Below are 16,254 nucleotides of genomic sequence, written 5' to 3'. Positions count from 1 at the left end.
AGGAGTTGTGTTGTGATGTTAAGATTGCCCAGCCCATAGGCGGCGATAGCGTAAGCTGGTCCCGCGTCCTTTAAACGCTGTGGTTTCGTGTCCCTCGAGTAAAGATGCGTTCCGCACTCCTGGCGGACAAAAGCGAACCCGAAAAGAATGCATGCCAATAGATGAATTTTGGATGACCAATCCGTACCAAGGCAAAGGAAAAGTAGAGACCCTCCCAAGACCGCAAGACTAGCGTATACTAAATATTACAACAGCTTTTCTTCCCAAAAATCAACCCGCAATCCTGAATTCAATCCAAATCAATCGCCATTGACAGTTCGATGCAGAAAGGTTTCCCTTTTTTGTCAGGCAAACGAAATTACTTACTACGGCGGCGTCCGAGGATAGTGTCAGATCCTGGTCTATATTTCCACGAGGAAACAATGTTCTTCTATAGCCCCTTAGTCTCTTGATATAGAGGAGGACTTTTCCTCTTCTGACTCCTTCAGTCAAAAAACGTAAGACGTTAGTTTCTTCTCCTTCACCAAGATCTACCGAGGATGGTCTACCAACTGGTGGAGGAAACATCCTATCCGTCTGACAAAAGCCCATGTACAAAGATTTTTCAAACGCAAGTAAAGAAATTCGAAAATAAAATTAAGAGTGCACTTTAATTAAGATATGATATTTACAAAACAATAGATTAGTGATCTCCCCCCCATTCAACATTCAAACAACGTAAACGCCTGACAACATGAAAACATCTCATTCTGACTTAAGTACTTCACCCCACAACAAAGCTAATATTCGGTAACTATACACTATCGCCGATGGTCATCCCTTAGACGCTACTATTCAAACTTCCCACATTTTTGCAGCTCAATCACTTCCCGACTCAATCTCGTATACTCGTCCTGCATTACATTCCGACAATCATCCATTAGAGCATTCATTGTATCCTTGCTATACGTTTCCGTTGAAATTTCCGGCAAGATATGTATAATGGCATGACCTTTATCAAAGCGTTTCGTTTTACTGTCCAGGAAATAATATTTGGATACGACAACAGGCTGCACGGGGCATTTGGAGTCCAGAGCTATGTGGAAGGCTCCCTTTTTGAATGGCAGTAACTTCTCGCTTTGACTCCTTGAGCCTTCCGGAAATATCAACAATTTCGCATTCCGTTCATTGATGGCTTTTGATTCCTTATTCAGTGCTTTTACTGAGCCAGCACTATTCTTCCGATTGATGTAGAGGGTACCCCAGAGGTAGGAGGCCAGTCCGAAGATGGGTATGTAGAACACTTCGATTTTTGATACTACGGTAGCGCAGCCAATTACGGGCCACAGGTAGGCGGTAACTGAAAGGAAGAAATGACATTTTTGTTAAATTCGGAAAGATTTTATCAACCAGTTTAGGAGCATGAGAACATGACTCCTTCAGATAAGATGTTATACATGGTCATCAAAGGAGTGAATGTCCTTCCATCATTGCGCATCTACATACCAAGCAAATCAAGTGAACTTTGATGATTGAGCAACACAATGCCTCCCCGATCAGTTCTAACGTTCTCCAAGCCTCGTATTTCCATTGTAATGTTCAGCATCCTGGCAACAGCCCGAGCGAACGCCGCCGGGATCCTAGAATAAGTAGTAACCTTTTATTAGAATCCAGGAATACCAGGATACCACAATATAACACCAAAGAAACGAAAGGTAGTTCGTCGTACTCACATTGCATTTCGATAGTCCCTGGGTCTAAAGAACAGAAATGGAAGAGCCAATGTACATATCAAGGCACAGCCACTGAAGAAAATTGTCATTTTCGTGTAGAAAGGATACTTTACCAGTAAGTAATATATTCCTGCCGGGATGGCAACAATTAAGAATACACTTAGGAACGCCATTTCTGAAAAGAAAGAAAAAAATGTAATGAACTGAAATCCTTCAAGTGAATAAGGACAATTGACGTGTGCTTAAAAGGATAAGTAATCGGTAGTAGGCGGTTGGAACTCCAAAGGATTGATAGGCAACATCTGGCATTTCGCGGTACTAAGAAAGCCTAATAACATCTTTAAGGATCAAACTCCAGTGATTTTCATGACCCTGTTACGAAGTAGAGGTGACCAATAAGGACAGCTGCCAACAGGGGCGGATAAAAAGGATTCACCAACATTTCAATGAAAGAATAGTTGAGCTACTTGTGAGAAAAGCTTCTTAACAAAAAAATTGGTCCACGTTTGATAAAAACGTGGTAAATCCAGCTTATTCTGCTTGCGGCACTGATGTCCTGTATTCTATGAAGGACTATTGGTGGCGACTACCAATTCCTGATATAGAGGAGGAGAATGCTTCTGTTTACAAATTCAAGAGAGGCTTCCTAAAGATGTGTGATGGGAGATCTAAATGCCAAAGTGAGCCCTGACAAGATCTGACACAGGCATGCGATGAAAAGGCATGAAAGGTTTGTAGATTTTTGCAACTTCCACAGGCTCATCATTGTCGGCAGCGGCGGAATATTATTCGATCACAGGGTCTGCCTGGACGTCAACTGGGACTCCATTGATCGTCAATGAACATCTAATCATGTCGTCCATATCGCGATCAGCAGTGGATTTAACAAATGAGGCACTGACACCCTCCTCCAAAAAGACCACCAACTGGTAGTCACCTTCGCATGTGCTCCCAGAGGAACCGACCGCCCAGATTTAATACAGGCCGTCTCGGTGATTTAGCTGCCTTCGAAGAGTGAACAAATTTCCTTTCTGACCAAATGACGCACTCTAAACATACCGTCCAAGAATGCTGATGTACATTGGACCGCCACCAAAATTGTCTTTATCTCTGGTACAGATGAGGTTGCCAGCCATGTTTCAAAAGAAGCTGAGAACTGTCTTCTATGGCTGCGAGCGGAAGTAAGCATGACGCACTAGAGCTTCGCTACCGTGAAAGGTAGATCGTCTGATCCTCCTATTCCCTTAAGTTCATTACAAATGGCGCCCAACGTGGAGCCCAACATTTCCTGGATTCAGACCTAATTTCTTATTTGCAGGTCTTCTGAATCAAGTGGAAGATAGCCTATTCCGACTTACAACTTCGTTTGGTGGTGTCAGATAGAGAATTAATAGATTCTCAACAGTGTTCCCGGCTAGGCTCCACATACACTTGCCTTCACATTTCTAGTTCTAGGTTTCACCCCTTTTTGCCCGGAAGCAAGTGTTCCTAAGCCTTAGTTTCGTGTCCCAACTTGTAACGTAGAGTTTCCGCCCTATCCTTGGTAGAATACCATAAAAGCTAGTCGTTTGTTGTGTTTGTCTTTGAGACTTAACGTAAGTGATTGCCTTCCAGAAGTCTCTGGATCTACGGGCTTTTGCGGCTATAAGCTGAAAGGTAAGGGGCGCGAACAAAGCAGCGCTGGACTTCGGCAACCTTCGAAGACTCCGCCTATCTGGCGACAGACGACACTCAACAGGGAACTTCTAGCACGGTGCCTCAGGCTAAAGGACCATATAATGTGACACCGGAATCGCCGTCGATGTCGTATCTAGAACCCAGGTTGATGTCGAGGCTGAGTATATTTATTAAGGAGGTGTTGGATGAGAAACAGCGTTCTTCCACGCTTAAGATTCCTCCGAGAGTAGATCGAGCCCCGGCTCCTGTTTCTCTTTCGTCGTCACTACCCCCGTTAACTCTCCCATCCAGTTCGTCGGAACGTGTGCGCGGCGTGATGTCTCCGGACAAAATATATCATATTTTGAACTCTTGGGGTTTAACATATGACGGCTCTGAGGGATCGCTACCAATATAAAAATTACTTTTCCGAGTCGAATCCTTAGCTCATTCGACTCTCTAAGGGAATTTTTTCTTTTGTTGGAATACGCCTACACACTGTTTACCGGAGAAGCCGCGGACTGGTACTGGGAATATGCGCAAGGCAACCCCGATGCTCAATGGCCGGATCTGCGGGACGCTCTCCGGGATCAATTCCGGGATCGTTTACCAGACATTGATCTTTGGGTGCGGATTCGGAGCCGGACTCAAAAAGACCATGAACCTTTCGCGAAATTTTTCAAAGACAACCGCGGTTTGGTATGCCGACTCCAGCAACCGCCTAAAGAGGCTGAACTGCTGGAAACTCTGCATCGCAGCCTGAGACCTGAGATCATGCGGGCAATTTTCCCTATTGACATAACTACAATCCGTGAGTTACATGAATGCGTCGAAAAATTTGAAAAACAGGAAGACCGTTTGGCCGTACGTCGGCTGGTTAAATTTTCGGTTCCAAAGCGTCATTTGTCGGAAGTAGAAACGGTCGAGCCGTTTCTTTTATTTTCCAGCGTTAGCTCGCGTTCTGGTTTTCATCGTTAGTAGGTTTAGACACGTTGATTTTGTATTAATGACACGTAAGGGATCAAAGCGCTCAAAAGACCCCGCTACATTCCCGAGCCTGACTAGCACAGAGGCGTGCAGGAACGTGTCGACCGAGCACTTTGACGGAGCTTCAATCATTGCGGGCAGACCATCACGGTCAATTTCGCCAACTTTTTAGGTTTCTAGGATAGCTCTTCCCTCTACGTTGTTTTCGGCCACTTAGGATGATCGTCTGATCCTCCTATTCCCTTAAGTTCATTATATACGGGATGACGCTCTTTGCAAGGAAATACAACATAGACGCCTTGTCCAATTGAAGAGACGGGGTGCTACGCAGCTGACGTCTGCCTATCTCACTGTCTCAGAACCGGCCGTGATGTTGATCGCGGAAGAGATTGCCTTGCCCTCCTTGCTAGGGAACGTGAAGCCATCTGCAGGCACAAGGGCGAAGACTATTCAATGGCTTCCCGCTTGTGGCAGTCGTAGATTTTTGCGAATCTGAGAATATTCTCCAGAGGCAGACAGTGTGCACATTCTTTATTCAAGAAAACCTTACCTAGTTTTCTTCGCCTGAGATCTAAAGAGACCGGGCAGCTGCATATGAAGTGCAGGGCCGTCTCTTCCTCCTCCTTACATATAGTCGAAACCATCACCCCAATCTTTTTCATATGCTAGCTTAAGGAACAATGTCCCGTTAAAAGCTGTACTAGGGTTTTCATGTCCCACTTCTTGAGGGACCACAAAAATGTCGCTCTAGCGGGCCAGGTTCTTCACAAGGATTTTCGCCGGCGAGAGTTCAAATTTCTCCACTCGGCTACGTGAATCCTTGCAATTTCACCCTTCACACTCTGATGAATGTTCCACTGGGATGCGTCATAGGGGTATCATAGAATCCCTTTATCTCCCTGTTGACTTTATAACGTGACGGTCGATAGCCTGTAGAAGAGCTGGCTGCGCGTTCGTTCCAGAACCTTCTTAACATCGGGTTTAGTTCTATCGGCTCTCTCTCCTGTTTTGCTGCATCCAGGTGGAGGTATTGAAGTTGTTCTAGACACTAAATTGTTCCAAAACCTCAACACCATTGCGGTCTTCTTGTGGAACCCAGAGGGAGCACTTTTTGAACAATGACAGCTCAGAGACCTTTTTCAGAATTACTCGTGCACCCTCCCACACATCATTCAGAGAAGAGCAATACTGCCTGAGCCACTCGTTTGTGTTTTCGTCAGCAAAGTTTAGACGTAACATTTTGCGGTATACACCTGCCAATTCAAAGCGAAAATTTAATGCGTTTCAAAGATGCAATCCTTAAAGCTAGAAGGAGTTTTCTCCTAAGATGTTCGCACCGATCAGTATCGTAACCGGATGGGTTGGTGTCGTCATACAAGACTCATCCATCGGCTTCAATGAAGCGTTAGCCGTTGCCGGTTGAACCCTCTTTGATGCCTTTTGTATCGAAGTGTTGGGATCGTCCGAGGACCGTTGCCCCTTCGGTTTACCCTTAGCTGCCGGTGCCGCAGATTACGATTTACCAGGAGGCGTTTAGCCCCAATGCGGTTTGCTCGAAAGCTGTTTGCTGTCCGAGAATAAATGCAAGACGTTACCTCAGCAGATAGCGCCGATTGCAGCCCATGGCCAAGAGTGCTGACAAAAGGGGCCTAATTCCGCTCGTCCGTTAAGGACTGGGTCCTAATTGGGTTGGTTCCCACTTGAGTGAGGGGAAAATTTGAGTCTAGGCTCAGGTCCTCTATTGATGAGCTTAGCGTTGCCCCTTAACTCAGGTTTGGGTCGTCACGATCTATGGCTCTTCATAGATTTTGAGAAAACTTTCAACAATACGTCAGAAGCGGGGTCCGCCAAGGTTATATCTTGCCACCGATACTATTTCTTCTCGTTGCCGGTAGTGTTCGACATACTGTCTTAGTTGGAAGGTGTAAAGAGGTTTAAAGGAAAATCTGTTTGGCTGTAGGCTTGGAAAAGGGGGCATCAGGGGCTAACCAAGGCTCTCAATCTGACTTCGATTCATTGGAGAAAAACGGTCAGAAGAAGGCAAACGAGCAATAGACAGGTATCAAGAGAAATCGGGTAAACCACAGGAAGGAACACCGACTAGATGCTATCCTAATCGCCAAGAAGTGCGCCTTTTTCTAAGGGGATATCCTATAGAAAGAACACAGAAGGGTGACCTACTTTTCCAGTTCCAAGGGGCAGTGGACATTGTGCCAACGTCTTCAATCGCTGATCCACAAAATGAGTCAATAAACTCCTCGAACCACTTGCAAATACAGGTTATTTCCCTAACTTTGACGAGGGAAGAACAAGGTCAATTGAATCCTTCACTTCCACAATCATGAAGAATTTTGAAGGCATTCTTGACAACCCTATCCGCGAAATCGTTGAAATAACTGTAAATCAGTTCTTGACACTGCGTGGTTACTGATGGAAAAATAACGTAAGCGGTATGACCCTCTTTACTTTGCATTTTTGGATCTAGAGAAAGCGTTTGACCTTGTGACACACGAACTCATCTGGTATGATCTAGGACAACACGGTCCAACTGCTCTACCACGATTCGAAAAGTAAGTTTCGAAGTGTGGTCGTCCTCTATGGTTCTCAATGTTGGTCGACCATAAAAGGCAATAAACGGCGTCTTGCGGTAATGGAGCCGAAGATGCTTCGTTGGACTAATGACGTGACACGTTTTGATCACATCCGAAATGAGAATATCCGCGATCGATATAGGTTTGCCCCGATCGTGGAAAAATTACGAGAGAAGCATCTTCAGAGGACAGAACTGTATACTGGCTTTGTTAGGGTATAGATGATTTTCCTCCCTCCAGATCTGGCAACTAATCTTTGTTACCAGGTCGAAAAGGTGCCTGGTGAGCAAGAAGAAGTGAAACCCCGAAAGGAGGAGATAGTAATCGAATGCAAAGACGTAGACGAGTTTTCATCAAGGGAGAATGGGTGTTATTGAAGGATACACACGTCCATATCTACAGCTCCTACACTCCTCCTAGTGCAACAATAACGCAGTATGAGGAGCTGAGAATTTCAGCGTGTGGGCTTTGAAGCAGGGAAGCCGCGTAACGAACACCAGGAACGAAATCTTACTTGAAACCTTTGCGGAGCTGGCCGTTATACTATAACTTTGACTGCCGCTATTAGGACCATCCTGCCTGTGAGCGAAGAGACTTTGCTCAAGGGAAAGAGGGACACTAGAACATCAGGAGCTCGAGAGTGAATAGTAAGATCTTCGTAGTAGTCTCCAGTAGGTTGCTGTCTACAAGGTAATGTTTAACGAGGGATAACATGACAACGAGGTTTCACTTCGATAAGAAGTTTGGAACACGTTGGAGTAACAAGGCAAACTGGAAGAGCGTGGCTGCGACATACGGCTTAAACCAGCAACTGATTACTTGGTACACTGACGGATCCCTCACAGCAGAGGGAGCGGGTGCCGGTGTCATTGGTCCAAGGAAAATGTACTTTGAGCCAATGGGCAGGTACATTAGCATATTCCAGGCGGAAATATACGCCATAGACAAATCTGCCTCCTTTAATCTGCAAAGGGACTACAGAGGGCAGAACATAGCTATTCTCACCGATAGCCAAGCAACGATCAAGGCACTTAGGTTCAACCAGGCGAACTCTAAACTGGTATGGGAATGCCTTGAGAGACTGAATACACTCGACTCGTCCAACAAGGTCTGGATACTTTGGGTTCCAGGCTATGCTGGGTTGGAAGGCAACGAGGCAGCGGACGAACTAGCCAAGAAGGGAGCAGGAACTCCTTTACACGGGCCAGGACCCTTCTGTGGAATCGGAAATGGTTTCATGGCTATGAATTTAAGAAATGAAGAGGAACGGTTGAGGGAACTATACTGGGCGGGCCTACCGGGGATGGAGTAGTCCAGGGTGCTTATTGGGGGATACGAACCCATGCACACAAAGGATTGCTTAAACCTCACCAAAAAGAACCTCCGAATCATTGTGGGAATTCTCACTGGTCATTGTCGACTGAACTATCACCTAGGAAAGCTAGGGATATCTACGGACACTGCCTGCAGGTTTTGTGAGAAGGAGAACGAAACCTCTATACACGTCCTGAGACAGCGTCCGGCACTTGTGCAAAGTAGGTCGAGACATCTGGGAGAACACTTAATACCAGATGCAAAGCTGAAACATCTGGAAGTGGGGAACATACTAAAGTTCCTAACGGTTACAGGCCTGCTTGAGATACTATGATCAATAGGTACACTATAACCAGTAAAAGGGGCACAATAGTTCTTCAAGGACGCGGTGCGACTTTCCCTTAACAGAATAATAATAATGAGAGGAACTGGGAACCTGACTACGGCTGGCCTGTCGGTGACACTGTTGCCTAATTTTTCCAAAAAACGGGAGAGGAAGGCACGGCAGAAGGAAACTTCAGGCGCAAAGGCAAGGCACTGCAGACTTTCCTGTCAAAACTTCCCCTTTCGTCTCTACTAGGAAAAGCAGAAAAAAGCGAAGCTGGTGATGTGGACGCAACTGGTCTAATACCGGTATGTGGAAAAAGATCCATGCAACCCGGACACCGTAAACCTACTGATGACAACGAAAGGCACTGAGAAAAAAGGCGAAGCTGCTTGGGAATGAGGACTTGAGAACAAACGGACCTTTCGTCGGAACGAGAGGACAAGCTTTACGCAGGAGACTCTTTAGTTAGCGTCGGTTTTCACATTACACACTACACTTATGTCTACAAGGATAAAGATTACTCAAATTAACCTGGAGCATGCCAAAGTCTCCTTCTATCTACTGGCAGCAAGCCGGGCAAAGTTGCAGGACTGCCGTTATGTATTTCTGGAACAAGAGCCGTGGATTCATTTTAACAAAATCTGTTGTATTGGATCAGTAAAGAGGGCTAGGATCTCCTTCCATGAGAGATCCTCGAGGCCAACACCCTGCATCCTGATGTCGAAATTGTTAGAGGCAACCATGCTGTGAAAATTTAGTTCCCAGAATATTAGGGGACGACGGCTTTACGGTTTCTTACCAGGGTAGAAGCAAATCGTCACACGCTGCCTCACTTCTTCCCTGGAAGTACCGTGACCGAAGCGACTGGCAGATCTCGAATTATATAAATTCGCAGAAGACGACATGACTGCGAATTATATTGAGCCTAAATCCGTCTATACTTTGAACAGGACCTAGTTGCGTTAATACCAAAAGGAGAAACGTCGTAGTTGTTTCTCCTTACTTATCCTATGATGGTTTGTATCCTTCGCCAACGCAAGAACTAAGGGATCTGACAGTGTCCGCAGAATCAAGTGACCTTCAACCCTTAATAGGTTGAGATACGTACGCTCAACATATTGGTTAGGCCAGTAGCAAATGCAATCCTAGAGGAAAGAAGCTTGTTGATTTTATCATTTCAGCTGGTCTGACGACCCAAAATGTAGGGTGCGTGCCTACGATTAGGGATTCCTTTGGCAATAGGAGATCAGTTGAAAATTGCAAATCGCGCACTTTTAGAGCGCTTTGAAGAGGCTTGTCCTAGTTTGTAAGGCCAAAGTGGTAAAACGGTTCCAAGATAGAACCGAGAACTACAAGGACTCAGAAAATCAACCAGCCGACTTCCGAATCGTACTTATAAAAGTAATCATGAAGAGTAGTTAAACTTCCGGAACTTACAGCGTAAATATGAGAGACTCGTAACACTGGAACTGGAAAAAGAAAGGGATTTGCTCCTAGTGCAACAATAACGCAGTACGAGGAGCTTGATATTGGATGCAAGACACAACAGCTTTAAAATTATTACCAAGGATTTCAACGCATGGACCGTAGGATCTTACTTGAAACCTTTGCGGAGCTGGAGGTTATACTATAACTTTGGATACGTGCGCACCTTCCGAGATGACTCTACAATGTCGCAACGATGTTTCCATCGCAGTAAGAAACCAAACTGCTGTTGGACCTAAGAAATCTCGCTGATAGGACCACCTTGTCTGCAAGCAAAAGTCTCTTCGCACAAAAGGGAAGCCAAAACCTGGGAAGCTGGAGAACGAATATCGAGATCTTCATAGTAGTCTTAAAATGGCCATATGGGAAGTACGCGAAATTTATAAAGGCAGCTGTGCCTTGAAGCATTCGATTTTCGAAGTTACAAATGAGGAACTGCAAAAGATCTGTGGACGAATTGGGGATAATAAGGTTCCGGGATTGAACGGGATTCCAAACAAAGCCTTGATTTTGCTGGTAAAATCAAGTCCACACACCAAAGCCTCAGAACCATTTGACGTGTCTTTTCATATCGCCCTATCTGTTTGTTAGACATTACTGGAGAGGCTGCTACCACTCTTTGAGATAGCAGATGGTCTCTCAGAAGGGCAGTGAAGATTTCGGCGAGGACATTCTATAGCAATGGTCTGTCATCTGGTTCGAGAAGCATCGGTCGTTGGTAAGTCCTGCACGGGCTAGATGTCGGGAATACCTTTAATTTGGCCAACTGGAGTTGGATTAAGGGCACATTGACTAAACTCGCTGTGCCTACGGAAAATCGAGAATCATCTCCCGAAAAAACTTCTTTGGCATGAAAAGGATGATAGACCAAAAAAATACGTTGTGACCACAAGTTTTTCCCAAGTTTTCCTTTTTGGGTCCTTGCTGTGGAACATTATGTACAACGAAGGGTTCAGACTTCGCGTGTCCCAGGAAGTAACATTAACTAGTTTTTTAGGCGACTTGATGGTTGGTGTAGTTGCGTAGCACTTCAAGGACGTGAAACTTTATGGATGTCGAACCATTCATACCATGAAAGTATGGTTACGAATGGCTAAATTGGATCTGGCGGGGGGAATGACGGAGATGGGGATAAACATCAATGTCCAGTTGAGTTTCAAGGAGCGCTTAGATATGCACCAGAAAATGCAACAAAGACTAGTTCATTCCTATCAAGGACGATACTTACTCTAAAATATAGTCGCTGCCTGTTTATCCTATTGGTGCTGAAATCCATGCTGCTGTACGCGGCTCCTGCCTGGACGGAAGCACTGGACAACTTGATGAACCAAAGAGCGGTAAGGTTTGCATACCAGCCAATCACGGGAAGGATATGCAATGTATAGAGCACAATATCGGGTGGGACAGTGTGTGTAATCGAGACAATGATTCCCTTCGATCTTCTAGCGAATGGGACGCATTGTCTCCACCATAGAAGCAGGGTGAATCGGCCCGGGGTGACTGCCGACTTCCAATATGTCACTAGGAAAGAGTTGTACAGGAAATGACGCTGGATCCCCCCCCCCCTCCTGATTTAAATCACCATTAATGGTGCTTGTAAAGACCAAAGGACTCCCCGCCAGATAATACTCCACGATGGTCCGGCAGAGATATGGACGAAAAATTGGAAGTGACTTCAGTGGATTAGAGTATCGACGCAGCATACCGGACATTAACTGTGTAGTATGAAGCAGTCATCCTACACTAGCCTCTTTATATGCTAAAATATTTTAGCCACTATGGGATGTTAACCACATCGGGAAAGCATGATAGCAACTCTTAATATGATGTAGATGGCTTCATGGAAATTTGTGGTAGGTTTGATGACAACACAAACCGGGATGCCATGGTTTCGATGGCATCCCCAACCGAGTTTTGAAACTGGCAGTGAAGACTAGGCCCGACCTTTTCGTCAACACCTTCGGGGCGTGCCTAAAAGAAGGAATATTCCCTGCCCAGTGGAAAAAGCAAAAGTTGGTGTTGCTACCGAAGCCTGGCAAGCCACCTGGAAACCCAGCGTCGTATCGTCCTATCTGCTTGTTGGATACAATGGGGAAGATGATGGAGAGAGTCATCTACAACAGACTTCTGCCCATCGTCGAAGCCAGCAATGGTTTGTCGGAACGCCAGTTTGGTTTCCGACACGCCCACTCTACGGTGGACGCAATTGGCATGGTGGTAAACCTGGCAAAAGGTGCACTGATTTCTGGCGGCTGCTGTGCCGTGGTGGCGTTGGATGTCAAAAACCCATTCAACTCGGCCAACTGGAATAGAATTAAAGAGGCGTTGGCTGACATAGGTGTCCCCGGATACTTAGCGAATTTGGTGGAAAACTACCTCTCAGAGAGGACTCTCTGGTACGGGATGGATGAGGGCCGCAAAGAGTACATTGTCACAGCCGGGGTACCACAGGGATCGGTACTTGGTCCCCTGTTGTGGAATATCATGTATAATGGGGTGCTTGCTCTTCCCGTCCCAGAGGGGACTACGATTGTCGGCATTGCTGATGACCTAGCTGTGGTTGTTGCAGCAAAACACCCAGAAGATGTGGAGGTTTACGCAACGGAAACAATGAGAGCGGTAAAGTCCTGGCTTGAAAAGGCCGGGCTGACCTTGGTGGACGCGAAAACGGAAGTGGTCTTAATAACGAAACGCAGGAAAAATAACACTATAAAAGTGGAGGTCGGTGGACATACGGTTGTATCAAAGCCGGCTATCAAATACCTGGGGGTAATAATTGACACCAAATTGAGTTTTAAGGAACACCTAGAGTATGCTTGCCAAAAGGCAGCCAGTGCCACCACAGCACTTGCAAAAATGTTGCCAAATATTGGTGGATCGAAACATTGCCGGAGGTTGGTGCTAGCCAGAGTGGTGCGCTCCATCCTGCTCTACTCGCCGCCTGTGTGGGCAAAGGCGCTTGCAAACTCTCAAAGACGGAAGCAGGTGAACTCGGTTTACCGGCGGATGGCTTTGAGGGTTTGCAGTGCTTTTACAACCACATCAGATGAGGCAGTATTGGTGGTGGCAGGCATGATCCCGGTTGACATTCTGGCCAAAGAAATGAGTGTCCTGTACAATGGAAGACATATGGAGGGGCATGCACAGCGTAGAAATGCGGCAAGGTCAGAGTCGCTTGATTCCTGGCAACGCAGATGGGACGAGTCTACGAAAGGTCGGTGGACGCACAGGCTCATTCCCAACATTAAGGTGTGGCTTGAGCGAAAACATGGGGAGACCAACTACCACATTACCCAGTTCCTCACGGGACACGGTGGTTGCTACAGGCAGTATCTGCGCCGCTTTGGGTTGGATGATTCTCCGAACTGTCCCAGATGCGATGGCATACCGGAGGATCCAGAGCATGTGATGTTTCACTGCCCACGATTTGCGATGGAGAGAAGGAGCTTAAACCAGGTGCTGGGCAGGAGCGGGACCCCAGAGAGCTTGGTTACTGAGATGCTGGAGTCCGAGGAGAAGTGGCTTGCGGTTGGCTCCGCAATCATCCAAATGCAGGAGGAGTTGCTGAAGGAACAAAGAAGGAGGAAAGCTGGAAATAGCAGAAAAATGAGTGCCTAAGAGCAAACCTACCCCGCGAAGTAATACCTCAATGGTGGTCTCGCGGGGCTGGAGCTGGAATGACCGGGGGTGGTTTTTAGTGGGTGTGAATCCCACACGCGCCCGCTGTAGTTCCGCCGTTCGGGCGGCGGAGCTGCGGCGGACGTGTCTTTCTAAGATTTTCCACCTCCGTGTACGCACAAAAAAAAAAGATGGTTTCATGGTAAGCACACCTAGGAATCGTAATGCTGCTATAGCATACTAAGCCAACAGGATCGTCTGGAGAGATTCCAAATGTTCTTTTCCTTTGACAAAAATTAAATCCCACTCCAGGACTGGAGTGACTCTGGCCTGTTGAGTATGGGAAAACGAGCACCAAATTACTTTTTCAGTGACTGATTGCCTTGCCTTATAAATCACATAGTCTAATTATCGGAAGCTACCAATATTTACTACCACTGGACAAGGGTCTATTTAAGGATTATTAGAGGAAGGAAAGAAAAACGTTAATAGCTGCTATAAATACACATGCTATAAGGAAATATACTTTATAGTCTAACATACGAGTCCTACCCCCATAAAGAGGACCATTGGAACTAAAGCAACAATATCCTTCCTGACATCAACAAGGAAATGCAATTAGGACAATTAGAAGGTGTGTCATATCCACCATGAAAGCACTGTATAAATAGCTCCATAAATCTTCCTTGGGAAGGATGGCAATAGCAAGCAGAAATAAAACGGCACCAGCACACATTACCATATTATCCTGTTGAGATATTTTTGGCGACACAGAATAATAAATGTAAACATGCAACATGGAGTTGGTGCTTGACTGCTGACCTTTTCTCTAAGCTCGGTGGAGTTAACACAAAATATTTTTTTGGCTCCCAAAATAGAGTCATGATTGCATGATTCGATACAATTCGTTCGATAGTTCGTTTGACTCTAATCAGAAGGATATTTGTGTGCTGTTTATTCATGAGGTTCTGATGGAAAATGAGTTGCAGAATAGGAAATGAGGAGCGTGGCAATGATCAAATAGTTTAGGAGCGACAAATATGGACTTGTTGGTCGATATTTCGGCAGAAACTTGCTTAGTCAAATGCAGGAGGCAGGAGCTTTGAAAATGGCAGAAACATATTATTAGTTTCTGAATGGTGGGTGAATAGTCATTGTTGTTATTGCAAGCTATGCAGAAAACTTCCAAGGCAGTGGTCGATGTGGACCTTTTTCCTAGAAGTTTTAGGTCCCTTTTTCTTGGGAATCCTTGGCTCAATTTTAATCAAACTTTACATAGTGTCAAAAAATAGAGGTGTCAAGTGGAAGCAACCCCTTTTCTAAGAAATTACTGCTATCTAATATCTTTCAGTCCGACGCTATCTAATGTACATAGATCTAATTGTTTGTGGGGTTAGGAACACCAAGGACTAATAGCTCCAGTAAAAGTTGTTGGCCTCTAAAGGGGCTAGATTTCGTAGCTAACTGCCTTTTTGCTGTGCCATAAGTACCAGCGTAGCATAGCATTACCCCATTTTTTTCCTAAATCATCTTCCTTTATCACGGAATTCACAAACATCGATTTCACATGGGCAACTGGGTAAGCTGAAAATTGGCCCTTGTCGACGAAAAACACTGATGTCACGCAAGTTACCTCGAATCACTAGTAGCTGGTGCAGGAAGACGCTGCTATGCATAAATCCAGCCTAATCCAATATAGTAGAAAGCGCAAACTGGATCACCTGGGAGCCATTAGATTACACAGAATTGAAGTGAAACGGGTAACAGAAGTCACCACATATTTGGGAATCATAGTAGATCAAGAACTACTCTGAAAGAGACCCTTCTGGGATTGACTTCTCCGCATCTGTACATACAGATGCAGGCCAGAAAGGTGATCTTCAGAATGGTCGGGAGTACCACTGAGACGGGGAGCAGCCCAAATCGAAAAATTGATATTTTTTCTAGGCGATATCCCGAATCACTAAAATCAAGAGATAACATGGCAACCAGGTTTCACCTCGATAAGAATTTTGCAACACTTTGGGGTAACAGTACAAACTGGGAGAGAGTGCCATTAAAATACGGCTTAAATCACCAATTGATAACCCAGAACAGTGAGGAATCCCTTACGGCAGATAGAGGAGTAGGAGACGTCAAAAGGAACTATAGGGAACAGAACATTGCTATTCTAGACGACTAGCCCGTTTGACCATGCCCCCGACGTTGAGGCTAAAATGATTTCGGCGTCGCTCGACGATTTCGAATGGGCCCTCATAAGATAGCTGCAGCGGCTTTCGAGGAGCATCCGTACTTATTAGGACATGCGTACAGGATTCGACATCCATGGACACATCAGCCACGATTTTCACGTGGTTGTTGAGTGGTGGGGGCTTCACCTTTCGCATGTCGAGAACAGAGTCCCTGAGGAGTCTCAGGTTCTCCCCGTATACCAGCTCCACACAACTTGCAGCAAATTCTTCGCCATTGACTGTTCGGAGGCCAAGTAAAACGATTGGCAAGATCTGCGACCAAGAAGGGTCATCTTGGGCCATTATAGCGGCCTTCAGCGTCCTGTGCCACC

At 45.7% G+C, this 16,254-nt stretch overlaps 1 protein-coding gene across 3 annotated transcripts in view; it reads right to left on the bottom strand.

The window, feature by feature from the left end:
- Window positions 1-631: 631 nt before the first annotated feature.
- Window positions 632-16,254, bottom strand: part of LOC119652616 (1-acyl-sn-glycerol-3-phosphate acyltransferase alpha) — a 40,781-nt gene continuing 25,158 nt past the window's right edge. For all 3 annotated transcript variants that reach the window (XM_038056854.1, XM_038056856.1, XM_038056855.1), the window contains exons 2-4: window positions 1,713-1,887; window positions 1,486-1,619; window positions 632-1,339 (exon numbers count right to left, since the gene is read on the bottom strand). In XM_038056854.1, coding sequence (XP_037912782.1) covers window positions 831-1,339; window positions 1,486-1,619; window positions 1,713-1,885 — 816 coding nt within the window. In that variant the 5' untranslated portion in view covers window positions 1,886-1,887 and the 3' untranslated portion in view covers window positions 632-830. The remainder of the gene's footprint in view (window positions 1,340-1,485; window positions 1,620-1,712; window positions 1,888-16,254) is intronic.

The sequence above is a fragment of the Hermetia illucens genome, chromosome 3, assembly GCF_905115235.1.
Source record: "Hermetia illucens chromosome 3, iHerIll2.2.curated.20191125, whole genome shotgun sequence".
In the NCBI taxonomy this organism is placed as follows: domain Eukaryota; kingdom Metazoa; phylum Arthropoda; class Insecta; order Diptera; family Stratiomyidae; genus Hermetia; species Hermetia illucens.
This window is presented reverse-complemented; position numbering and strand designations above follow the sequence as displayed.